General features: G+C 53.7%; 1 protein-coding gene across 5 annotated transcripts in view; it reads right to left on the bottom strand.

Annotated features, from left to right (window-relative positions):
- DOK7 (docking protein 7) overlaps positions 1 to 2,366 on the bottom strand; it is a 40,329-nt gene extending 37,963 nt beyond the window's left edge. For 4 of the 5 annotated variants that reach the window (XM_034958281.3, XM_055111163.2, XM_034958283.3 and 1 more), the window contains exons 1-2: positions 2,126 to 2,366; positions 2,007 to 2,052 (exon numbers count right to left, since the gene is read on the bottom strand). In XM_034958281.3, the coding sequence (XP_034814172.3) occupies positions 2,007 to 2,052; positions 2,126 to 2,179 (100 nt within the window). In that variant the 5' untranslated portion in view covers positions 2,180 to 2,366. The remainder of the gene's footprint in view (positions 1 to 2,006; positions 2,053 to 2,125) is intronic. The other variant, XM_055111164.2, reaches the window with a different exon arrangement.
- Between the last annotated feature and the right edge of the window lie 10,591 nt (positions 2,367 to 12,957).

Raw genomic sequence — 12,957 nt, 5'->3', positions numbered from 1 at the left:
CGGGGCCCTTCCCAGAAGAAAATCACCACTGGTAATAAAAAGAACCCTGCCTGTCTTACAAGGAAGCAGACGGGACCCTTCCTCTCTCCCTCACACCAGGAGTGCAGGGTCTGTGCTGTCTGCTCCTCCAGGGCTGGGGCCTGCTCCCTCCACGCTGGGCCCATCCACAAGGGAGGTGGTCTCCAGCGCTGAGCGGGAAGGCAGCTGGGTGAAGGCAAAGGGGGCAGCATCCAGGGAGGCTTATGAGGGGCCGGGGGAAGAGGCATCAGGGCCTCTGAGCGGAGAGGAGGTGCCAGGCTGGCCTGGTCAGGATGGGGAGGTGGGCGTGAGAACTCCGCTCTGTCCCATCCCCTCATCTGACCGACCTCTGGGCAACCCCACAGGGTGTCAGTTTCAACCCTGGGCTGCTGGAGTGACCAACACAGAAAGCAGGTGTCCAAAGCAATGGGTCCCAGGCCAGTGAGTCAGTGGGTGCTAGGGACACCTGGCCGCAAGGCTTGGAATGAACATCCACCCAGAGGGGGCATGGCACCTTCCACTACCCCACATCACCTCCCACGCCAGCCCCAGAAGGCTGCAGACCTCAACCGCGCGGGATACGGGATAACCCAGCAGACGCTCGGGAGCCACCATGTTCACCTACAGACTCACAGATTGTCCCACCTGGGGGACCCATTGCAAACTCCTGTCACTCCACTCAGGCACTCACCGGCCGGGGGAGCACACCCTCTTGAGGCTGGCAGGCCCTGCCTCCTGGGACTGTCTGATCCAGAAAGAAAATCCCTCCAACAGGGACAAAGACTTCTCCCCCGACACTCCTCTTTGGGGGCTGCTGTCCCGGGTGCCTTCCTGGGCTGCGGCCTCTCTGGAGGGTCTGCACCGGCTCCAGCCCAGCACCATCCACCAAGCATCACCTGCCCCACCACGGCCCCGACCCAGCCACAGCTGACTAAAGCCTGTCATCCGCCCCAGCCTGGCAGGGCCTCTCACTCTGCCCAGACCCCATCCCTTCCTATACCAGGTCCCCTGCAGCCCCGGAGGACAAAGACGCCCTCCCAGGCTCTGTCGGTGCCCCCACAGCTCCAGGCAGGAGGTCTGGGCACGGAGGGCTGAGTGGAGAAGTGACCAGCGTGCAGTCCAGGCCCTGCAAGGGGAGGCGGAGGCAGGCAGGAAGTGCTTTCCTCCAGGACCACCTGAGGCCCTGCAGAGGGGACGCAGGAGGGATCCCTGCCCCACACCCTCCCTGGGAGTCACAGACACCCGTCCTGGAGGGCGCTCTGGCAGCCCCCTGGCGTACAGCCCCCCATGCACGCAGGCCGAGCATCCCACCCAGACCCGGGCCTGGCCGGCTCTGCCGCACCTGTCCTCTGGAGCAGCTGCAGTCCCGGCTCAGCCCTCCCTACAGGCCCAGCGCTGCAGGCGGCCTGGGCTGCCAGACCTGGGGGCTCCGTGCTGACCCTCCCCAAGCTGGGGTGCTGGCTCTGGGCGGGGACTGCGGGGGACCCCTGCCTCCTCCCAGAGGACTGTTCCCCCAGCAATGTAGGAGTCACTCTGCCCTGCCCCACCGCAGCCCAGCCTCTCCTCTGCCTGGGAGGGGTCCAGGGTCAGCGCTAACCCACGCAGCACCCCTGGAGGCTGGGTTCGGGGGCCCTGCTCTGAGCGTTTCCACAAGCACAGCTCAACCCTCAGGTATGTGGGGCTTTGCTTCTGGGGGGCCCCTTTGCTGCTCTGCTGGGGGGCTCAGGGCCTGCGTCCCCTCCGCCTACAGGGCCACCAGGCAGCCCCTCGGGCCTCAGTCTGCCCTGCTGGAAAGAGGGTTCTTCCGTCCAGGGCCCCCACCTGCGCTCCCAGGGGCGCCGTGGGGTCGGGTCCGCACGGGGCTCTCGGGTTTCCCGGCGGGGTGACAGGGGCGGCGATTTTGGGCAAGCTGGCATTACTGCCCCGGGCCTCGGTAACCCGTGTCGCTAGGCCCCCCGCGCCCACCGTCCCCCGCCCGCCCCGCTCACCTGCCACGGGCGACGGCTTGCGCAGCACCAGCCACCTACTCTTCCACTGCGGGGACAGGGGGGAGCGTGAGCCGCCGCCCGCGCCCGTGCCCCCCCACGCGCCCCCGACGCGCCCCGACCTTCTTGCCGTCCCGCAGCTTGACCTGGCCCTCCACCAGCGCCGCCTCGGTCATCTTCTGTCATGGTTCCGCGCCGCCGCGCTCGCCCCGGCGCCCCAGCCCAGGGTCACTTTCAAAATAGCTCCCAGGGCCCTGGGCTGGGCCAGGAGGGCGGGCCCGCGGGCAGGGCGGCGACACCGGCGACTCCAGGGCCGGCGCGGGCGGGGCTCCTTCTCCTGCGGGCGGCTCCCCCACCCCCACGGGCCCCTCTGGCCCCACCGTCCCGCGGCGGCCCCTGGAGCCGCCCGCCCTCTGGAGCAAGCGCACCATCTGGGCTCAGACGCTCAGACCAGCGCCTGGCGGGGGGTCGGGCGGGGACTTCTTTTTCAAAAAGCAGAGAAAACCACCCAGCAGACATCGGCCCCGCTCTGGACGCTGCTCCCAACTTTAAAGTTGGTCTTCAAACAATCCGGCTTCCCAGACTGGCATCTGCCCCTCCCACTACCCCAGGGGTCACCAGACACCCGGACAACAGACTGGCCACAGGCAGCCCAGGCCTAGGATGCTCTCACATCCCCAGGCTTCCCCCACACTGAGGTGACCCCTCCCCAGGCAGGCAGTAGGGGTCGGGGAGCCCCTGGCAGCCTCTGTCTCTTCCTCCATTTCTGTTCCCATTAAAAGCCTGCAGGGACCCCAGTGCAGGTGGGCGGGTCCAGGACCCACAGTGCCGCCTCAGGGCCCCAGGTCTCCACCTCTTCTGCCCCCATCCCAGGCAAGAGCAGGCCCTGGTTAGGCCAGCCGGCTCTGATGGGCAGAGGAGCTGCCTGCTTTGTAAAGGACCCGCCAGCAGCCCTCCCAGCTGGGTGGACTTTGCGTTTCTGGACTCCCCCTCCTTGACCCTGTGGCTCCAGTCCAGCTGTCCCCAAGCTCTGGCCTGGGCATTAGATGTCACACCCAGGTTCTTCTGCAGAGAGGCCATGTGCTTTGGGGGACCTGGCAGGTCCGTGCCTTGGGTGTCAGCCCCATCCGAGAGACGGCCTCCACCACCCTGGGGTTGGGGACACCCAGCAGATACGGGAACAGCAGTGGGGAGGGGCGATGGCGCCCTAGAAGATAAGCACCTGGACAAACAGCAAAGCTCCGTCCACATGCCCTACCCTAGACCCCATCCTCACGGGGCTGACGGTTCTCGGGGGAGAAGAAGGAAGGGGTAGACAGTGTCCCGTTAGGGAGGAGACGTCTTCATTTCATCCCATCCAGACCCTAGGCTGGGCTCTGTCTGCCTCGCACTGAGGAGGAAATGGAATCAGGGCAGCGTGAGGCCTCACAGCCAGGACTGAGCCACATCGGCTGACCTCAGAGCAGGGCTCAGAGGCATCGGGAGCCCTGGGCGCCCCTCCCCACTGCCCCTGTGATCCAAGAGACAGGTCTCCGGTGGGCCACAAGGGTTGGCTTTGATGCTTCGGTGATGTCTTGTCAGGGCCTCATGCAAGGCGGGGGACACCAGGCCCAGGAAGCAGAATTTTGCATCCCCCACCCACCCCCGCAGTCATCTGTGCAGCCACCAGCCGCCTTCCGCAGAACAGTTGCTGGGTCACAGAGCCCCATTCATGCTCCCCACACATCCCAGGCCCCCAAGGGGCTGGCCCAGGACAGCCGGTGCGGAGGCGGGGGCCGTTGGGGCTGTAGCCACAGACACATCCGCTGCCCTGGGCGCCTGGCACTTGCTCATCCCTACAGGGAGAGGCAGGGCCCCGCTGCATTCCTGAGTGCTGGCCCGGGCCCAGACTCCTGCCATGCCTGGCAGCTGCACCTGCTCCCACACAGCCTGGAACACACAGGATGCCGGAGGGTAGACAACTCCCTTCCCTGCTCCATGCGGCTCCAGGGCTGCTGAAAGGTAGAGGAAGCTTCCTGCAGGAGGAGGAGGTGGCCTGGCTGCCACTCCCAGACTGGCCGAGAGCGCTGTGACCCTGGGCAAGCTCCTGCCCCGCTCTGTGCCTCAGAAGTTATAGCCAGGGTTGCTGGTTGCAAATGGAGAAATAGGCTGGCCACTGAGTAGGAAGGGGTTGATTGGAAGCAAATCAGGTCTCCAAGAACCAAGGGGAAGGCTGGAGAGCTGGTAGGCAGTGAAAACAGAGCCACATCCTGAAAGAGGAGGACACCACAGCTCAGCCCCACAGCACAGCTGGGCTCCACACGAGGGGCAGGGTCACCACCTTCAAAGGAGCCCACAGTCTCAGGTCACAGCAGCACCCCTGTCTGACCACAGAGCCCTGCTGCGGCTGCCATGCTGCTGCTGGACACTGTGGCCAGGGACACTGCCATCTCTGCCAGACCCCATGGTCGTGGCACATTGCCGCCCGCCAGTGGCTCTGTGGCCAAGGGACCTGTCCCTGACTAGCCACACCACCTTCAGCCGCCATGTGATCTTACTGGTCTCAGCTTCCTCTTCTGCCTTGATACTGTGATGAGCCCCAATGAGATGGCGTCCATGAGCATCTTTCAAAATGATCCAGGGTTTTCCAAGGTGATTCCAAGGGGATGATGGGGACCAGGGGTGGGCTGCTTTGTCTTGCATCTCCAAGTGGCCTGGTGTGTGGGAGAGAAACACGTCAGCTGAGTGTGGCAAGCACTGTACCCTGTGGTCACACCCGTTTGTGCATCCACATTTCCCAGTACCACCACCCCCGCCCCCATCAGGTAAGGCTGTATGAGTGAGTTCTGGCCAGTAAGGCATGGGTGGAAGGGGTAACCAACACTTCTGGCCTGCCCATAGGATGCCTGATACAGTTCGGCTGTGTCCCTACCCAAATCTCATCTTGAATTGTATTAATAATATTAGCTCCCATAATCCTCATGTGTTGTGGGAGGGACCAAGTGGGAGGAAATTTAATCATGGGGGTGGGGTTTTCCTGTGCTGTTCTCATGAGAGTGAATAAGTCTCATGAGATCTCATGGTTTTATGAAGGGCAGTTCTCTGCACATGCTCTTCGCCTGCTGCCATGTAAGAGGTGCCTTTGCTCCTCCTTCACCTTCACCATTTCCCTTTGCCTTCAGCAAGCACCTCAGCAGTTCATGTTTTTTTTTTCCTGGTGGAGTGACCCAAACCTTCATTCCTGAAGTGTCTGGGGGATTTGTAGTCCTGCCTGGATTGGGCTGTTGTAGTTTCCCATTGACCTTAATCACAGGGCATGGTAATATTAATAGACGCCCTAATGGATCTTTTGTAATTCTATGCATACTCTTACTTACCTCCTTTGTGGAGTTGTAGACTGATTTCATCTCGAGAGTCTGGGTCAATCACTCCAGCCAACACCGTAACTCCTTCTTAGCCTGTTGACTTAAAGGTAGGAGGAGCCCAGAGTGTCCAGGTGGCAATCTTAACTTCTAGCTTAATGGAATAGTTGTGTCTCCTGGTGGCAGCGTTCCTCCCTCTGGAACTAAGACCTCTAGGCCAGCAGAACATAATGTCATGGGAACAGGGAGCAAACATTTTGCTAGTGGATCACTAGGGGTGATGGCGAGTGGTGCCACTTCCACTTGAGTGCCTTGATTCCTGGACCCGTGCATCCTGGCTAAGGGAGAAACAATATCATATCTTGGATGCTGATTCAGAGCATACATGGCCTTCTGGAGAACTTGGCCCCAGCCCTGCAAAGTATTGTCACCTAGTTGGTGTTGTAATTGTGACTTCAGAAGGCCATTCCACCGTTCTATCAATCCAGCTGCTTCAGGATGATGGGGAACGTGGTAAGACCAGTGAATTCCATGAGCATGAGCCCACTGCCACACTTCTTTAGCTGTAAAGTGAGTGCCTTGGTCAGAGGCAATGCTGTGTGGAACAGCATGATGGTGGATGAGGCATTCTGTGAGTCCATGGATCGTAGTCTTGGCAGAAGCACTGCGTGCAAGATAGGCAAACCCACATCAGGAGTAAGTGTTTATTCCGGTGAGGACAAACCTCTGCGCTTTCCATGATGGAAGAGGTCCAATATAATCAACCTGCCACCGGGTAGCTGGCTGATCACCCTGAGGAATGGTGCCATATTGAGGCTCAGTGTTAGTCTCTGCTGCTGCCAAATTGGGCACTCAGCAGTGGCTGTAGACAGGTCAGCCTTGGCGAGTGGAGGGCCACGTTGCTGAATCTCCATGTGTAATCTCCATCCCTGCCACCATGGCCACTTTGTTCATGGGCCCACTGGGCGATGACAGGGGTGGCTGGGGAAAGAAGCTGAGTGGTGTCCACAGAACAGGTCATCCTACCCACTTGATTATTAAAATCCTCCTCTGCTGAGTTCACCCATTGGTGAGCACTCACAGGGGACACAAATATCTTCCGTTTTTGACCACTCGGAGAGGTCCATCCACATACCTCTTCCCCAAATTTCTTTGTCACCAATTTTCCAATCATGCTTCTTCCAAGTCCCTGACCATCCAGCCAAACCATTGTCTACAGCCCATGAATCAGTACATAATGACACACCTGGCCATTTCTCCTCCCATGCAAAGTGCACAACCAGGTGCACCGCTCCAAGTTCTGCCCACTGGGAAGATTTCCCTTCACTGCTGTCCTTCAGGCATGTCCTAAAAAGGGGCTGTAGTGCCGCAGCTAACCACTTTCGGGTGGTGCCTGCATATCATGTAGAAGCATCTGTGAACCAGGTCCTAGTCTTCTCTTCCTCTGTCAAATGATTGTTGCAGGCCGAAAGAGTGAGGGTCACGATCAACTCAGTATACCACCAGAGGCTATACGAGTAAACAGCAAACTGTTCTCATAAAAGCAGGTTGTTGGTGAACTGACAAACCACATATGCTGCCCAGAAGGACTGCTGAGAGCAGTCACGACCCACGCACAAGTGTCTCTTGTGATTAGGCAACTATGAAGCCTGTTAGCAATAATGTGAACCTGTGATCAATTAAGGAGCTGACCAATCGTTACCTCCTGCTCCCTGCTCTTTCTACCCAACATGAAGGGCTATAGAAGCTCAGGGTGGCTGCCCTTGCTCACTAGAAACTGGGAGCCCTCTTCTTCCCCTTGCTCTTCCTTTAAAATAGTTTCTTGTTTTTTGTTTTCATTTCTACATTCATCCTCCTTCGTTCAGTCCCGTAGTAACCATGGCAAACCGCGGCAAATGATCACAGGGAACTCCCCATGAGGCCATTGGTGCAGGCTGGGGGAGAGGAGGCAGGGTGGCAGGAGTGGAGACCATGGGCATTTGAGCCACTTCCTCATGTAAAACTTACTTGTGCCTTCAGGATCTGCTTGAGCCCAGTCACATATATACCACTTCTCTTTGATGACGGAATGCTGCTGTGCATGACCCACTTTATGGCTAGACAGGTCGGAAAGCACCCAGTTTATGACGGGCAGTTCAGGTTGCATGGTGACTTGATGACCCATAGTCAAATGTTCAGTTTCCACCAAAGCCCAGTAACAGGCCAAGAGCTGTCTCTCAAAAGGAGAGTAGTTAGCTGCAGAAGATGGCAGGGCCTTGCCCCAAAATCTGAGAGGTCTGTGCTGTGATTCACCTATGGGGGCCTGCCAGAGACTCCAAACAGCATCCCTATCTGCCACTGACACCTCAAGCACCATTGGATCTGCTGGGTCATATGGCCCAAGTGGCAGAGCAGCTTGCACAGCAGCCTGGACCTGTTGCAGAGCCTTCTCCTGTTCTGGACCCCACCCAAAGCTGGCAGCCTTTCAGGTCACTCGGTAAATGTGCCAGAGTAACACACCCAAATGAGGACTGTGTTACCTCCAAAATCCATATAGGCCCACTAAGCATTGTGCCTCTTTCTTGGTTGTAAGAGGGTCCAAATGCAGCAACTTATCCTTCACCTTAGGAATATCTCGACAGGCCCCAAACCACTGGACCCCTAGAAATTTTGTTGATGTAGAAGGTCCCTGAATTTTAGTCAGATTTATTTCCCATCCTCTGGCACACAAATGTCTCACCAATAAGTCCAGTGTGTTTGCTACTTCTTGCTCACTGAATCCAGTCACCGTAATGTCATCAATGTAATGAACCAGTGTGATATCTTGCAGAAGCGAAAAGCGATCAAGGTCTCTCCGAATAAGATTATGACACAAAGCCGGAGAGTTGATATACCCCTGAGGGAGGACAGTAAAGGTATATTGCTGCCTTTGCCAGCTGAAGGCAAATTGCTTCTGGTGGGCCTTATGGACAGGAATGGAGAAAAAGGCATTTGCCAAGACAATGGCTGCATACCAGGTACCAGGAGATGTGTTAATTTGCTCAAGCAATGAAACCACATCTGGTACAGCAGCTGCAACTGGAGTGACCACTTGCTTAAGCTTATGGTAATCCACTGTCATTCCCCAAGATCCATCTGTCTTCTGCACAGGCCAAATGGGAGAGTTGAGTGGGGATGTGGTGGGAATCACCACCCCTGCGTCTTTCAAGTCCTTGATGGTGGCACTAATCTCTGCAGACCCTCCAGGGATGTGATATTGTTTTTGATTTACTCTTTTTGTAGGTAGAGGCAGCTCTAATGGCTTCCATTTGGCCTTCCCCACCATAATAACCCTCATTCTACCTGTCAGGGAGCTAATGTGGGGGTTCTGCCTGCTGCTAAGTATGTTTATACCAATTACGCATCCTGGCACTGGGGAAATGACCACAGGATGAGCCCGGGGACCCACTGGACCCACTGAAAGTCAGACCTGAGCTAAAACTCCATTAATTACCTGACCTCCATAAGCGCCTACTTTAACTGGAGGACCACAATGACGTTTTGGGTCTCCTGGAATCAATGTCATCTTAGAGCCAGTGTCCAGTAATCCCCAAAATGTCTGATCATTTCCCTTTCCCCAACATAGTTACCCTGGTATAAGGCTGGAGGTCTCCTTGGGGAAGGATGGGAGAAAGATTAACAGCATAGGCCGGGTGTGGTGGCTCACGCCTGTAATCCCAGCACTTTGGGAGGCCGAGGTGGGTGGATCATGAGGTCAGGAGATCGAGACCATCCAGACTAACACGGTGAAACCCCATCTCTACTAAAAATACAAAAAATTAGCTGGGTGTGGTGGCGGGCGCCTGTAGTCCCAGCTACTTGGGAGGTTGAGGCAGGAGAATGGCGTGAACCTGGGAGGTGGAGCTTGCAGTGAGCCGAGATTGCACCACTGCACTCCAGCCTGGGCGACAGAGCAAGACTCTGTCTCAAAAAAAAAAAAAGAAAGAAAGAAAGATTAACAGCATAAATTGTCAGTAGTGTAGTAGAGTCCTTCCTCAAGGGGACCCAGCCTCCCCTTCATTCAAGGGATTCTGGGTCTGTAAACTGTCTCAAGTCTGGAAATTGATTGAGGGGCTGTGATTCTCTGTTTTTATAATTCATATTAGTCTTTTGTCCATTCGACCTAGAAGTTTTCTGCTTATATAAATTAAGCAGGATTGCAGTAGGCTTCCTGTCAATTTCACTTTTAGGAACACCATGATTAATTAGCCAATGCCAGAGCTCTACACAAGTCAGACTATTCTGATTGCCACTTTGCCTCTGCTGTCCATTATGGTAGCTGTGCCCACCTTGCCTTTGATGGTTGAGTGCCGCCACTTGGCCCCTGCCACCTCAGGATCCAGTTATTCCTATCATCCCATTAAATCATATTTAAATTTTGTAGTTGAGTGACTGTGGTTCCCACTGTTAGATCTGACATACAGAGAAGAGCAATTACAGGGCCCTTCAAAGACACAGGTGCTGCCCTCAAAAATCTATTTCGCAAGGCATTGGTCAAGGGTATATCTTCTGGACCCTCCCAGCGGTGATGAGTAGGTCTAAAGTGACTAATCCACTCCACCACCTCACTCTCCCTAAGCCTTTGGATACCTTCCTCTACATTAAGCCAAGGGAGATCAGGCATTTCCAACTTGCTCACAGTGGGCCATCTTTTAATCCATATTTCAGCCAACCAAGCAAATAAACTATTAGAACCTTTTTGAACTCCTGAGCTGTGACATTAAATGCAGAGTCCCTGCTTAGTGGGCCCAGATCAATAAATCCAGCCCGATCCAACTCTATGTTCCTTCCACCATTATCCCACACCCTTAATATCCATTCCCATGCCTGTTCTCCAGATTTCTGTTTATATCAATTAGAGAACTCAAATGCTTATTTTCAAGTGTAGCACACCTCCTTATGGGTCACACTCTCAACCTCACCTCTAGGCACCCACTGGGACTTTAGTCTAGTTATAGGTCGAGAAACAAACAGGGGTGTTAGGGGTGGCTCCTCAGGAGAATCAACATTATCTTGTCTGGCAACTGCCTCATGGGAGGCCATCACTGTTGCCTCAGGCAGTGCAGGATTTATCTCCTCAGACAAAGGTGGAAAGGCTGATGGCAGCATGGGTTAGGGAGGGAATGTTGCCACTACTGGGGATGGGGAAGCTCTTTCTTCTGGTGAAAAATGTTCATCAGAGTTTACAAACTCAGTGTCCCCAGCTTCATCAGGGTCCTCCCACACATCCCCATTCCAAGTTGCAGGGTCCTATTCTTTTCCAATCAGTGCCCTCACTTTAACAGTAGACACCTGGCGAGGCTGTGCACGTACCTTTCATTGCAGGTCAGTCACTCGCATGGTAAGAGCTTGTGTCTGTTTTTCCACGATTTCAGCTCTTTCTCTAAAGGAGATAAGACTCTCAATGAGGGCAATCTTAGAAGATTTGAGGCTCAGTGTCTGCTTCTGAAGCTGAGAGTTAGAATCCCTGAGTTCATTATTTTCTTTCATCACTTTGTCCACTGAACTTTAGGAGCAACCAACCAGCTTCATTAGCTCTTTGGTTCTCCACATGTGGTCAAAGGTATTATGTATAGAGTCACTAAACTCCCTGCCTCTCATGAGCAGTGAATCAAGAGTGTCAAATGCATTTAGTTTGCATAGCTCTCTAAATAGTTCATGCCAAGGACTATCGGTGTTCTCCATGCCATTAGAAGTAGAGTCCTTAGCATTTTTGGGTCTAATCATATTAAGCAGGCAACTCCAGAAATCCCAAAACCAACAAAAGAACTCCATCCTTAATATTCTGTTCTTCTAGAACCACTCCTGGTACCAAAATCTGTATTAGGGCTCTCTAGAGGGACAGAACTAATAAGATAGGTAGACACATATAAAGGGGAGTTTGTGAAGTATTAACTCACATGATTGCAAGGTCCCGCAATAGGCTATCTGCAAGCTGAGAAGCAAAGAAAGCCAGTCTGAGTCCAAAAACTGAAGAACTTGAAGTCCAATGTACAAGGGCAGGAAGCAGCCAGCACAGGAGAAAGATGTAGGCTGGGAGGCTAGGCCAGTCTAGTCTTTTCGTTTTTGTGTCTGCTTATATTCTAGCCACACTGGCAGCTGATTAGATGGTACCCACCCAGATAAAGGGTGGATATGCCTTCCCCAGCCAAATGACTCAAATGTTAATCTCTTTTGGCCACACTCTAACAGACATACCAAGGATCAATACTTTGTATGCTTCAATCCAATCAAGTTGACACTCAGTATTAAACATCACAGTGGAACTTCCTGAGAGTGGGTCTTCCTCTCCCAGTCCACTGACTCAATTGTTAATCTCTTCTGGCAACACCCAGAAACACCCAGATACACTCAGAAACAATAATTTATATCCTTCGACCCAGTCAAGTTGACACTTAATATTAACCACCACAACCAGGAACAACTTTGTGTCAATGAATATAAAAAATTAGACAGATGAATTTTTTTTTTCTGTGAGACAGAGTATTGCTTTGTCACCCAGGCTGGAATGCAGTGACAGGATCTCAGCCCACTGCAATCTCCACCTCCCAGGTTCAAGCAATTCTCTTGCCTCAGCCTCCTGAGTAGCTGGGATTACAGACACCTGCCACCACACCCAGCTAATTTTTGTATTTTTAGTAGAGATTGGGTTTCACCATGTTGGCCAGGCTGGTCTCAAACTCCTAACCTTGTGATCCACCCGCCTCGGCCTCCCAAAGTGCTGGCATTACAGGCATAAGCCACCACACCTGGCTGACAGATAAATTTATAAAAGCATAACTTCCTGTAACTGACTCAAGAAGAAATAAAACTAGTCCCATAACTATTAAAGACATTGAATCAGTAGTTAAATACAATCCTGTAAAGAAAACACCAAGACAGGTAATTTTATGGGTGAATTCCATTTAACTTTCAAAGGATAGATCCTTCCAACTATATACAGAATTTTCCAGTGAATTTTGATAAAAGAAGAACTTATTTTATGAGGCTGGGATAGCCTTGATAACAGTCATTCAGAGAATATAGGAAAGGAAAATTATAGGCCAATCTCATAAACATACATGCAAAATCCTAAATAAAATATAAATTTTAAAAAGTTTTTAAAAAACAATACAGCATATATCAGTCAGGGTCCCAATAGGTGGGCACACACAGTGGAACAGTTCAAGGAGGGTTTTTATATACAAAGTTGTGGTCAAAATGTGGACAATCACAGTCAGAAACTCCGGAGCCCAGGGCTGGTTAAGGTGGAGGGGCCACACCAGTTCTAGAATGCTGGCAATGGCAGGAGTGGACCCCGGAGCCTCAGAAGGAGAAAGTCATTTACATCTTGAGAGCAGCGCTGACCTTCAGTCCCAGGATGCAGCCAACCTGAGGGTATTTGTTTGCTACAGGGACCATAATAAACTGCCACAGACTGGGTGCCTTCGACAAGAGAAGCTTATCACCTTGCAGTTCTGGAAGCCAGAAGTCCAAAACCCAGGGGGCAGCAGGCTTGGCTCCCTTGGAGTCCAGCAGGGGGCACCTGCTCTAGGCCTCTGGCCCTGGTTTGTGGATGGCCATCTTCTCTCCAGGTGTCTCCCATCGCCTTCCTA

The sequence above is a fragment of the Pan paniscus genome, chromosome 3, assembly GCF_029289425.2.
Source record: "Pan paniscus chromosome 3, NHGRI_mPanPan1-v2.0_pri, whole genome shotgun sequence".
Lineage (NCBI taxonomy): Eukaryota > Metazoa > Chordata > Mammalia > Primates > Hominidae > Pan > Pan paniscus.
Note: the sequence above shows the minus strand (reverse complement) of the source record. Positions and strands in the feature narration are given on the sequence as shown.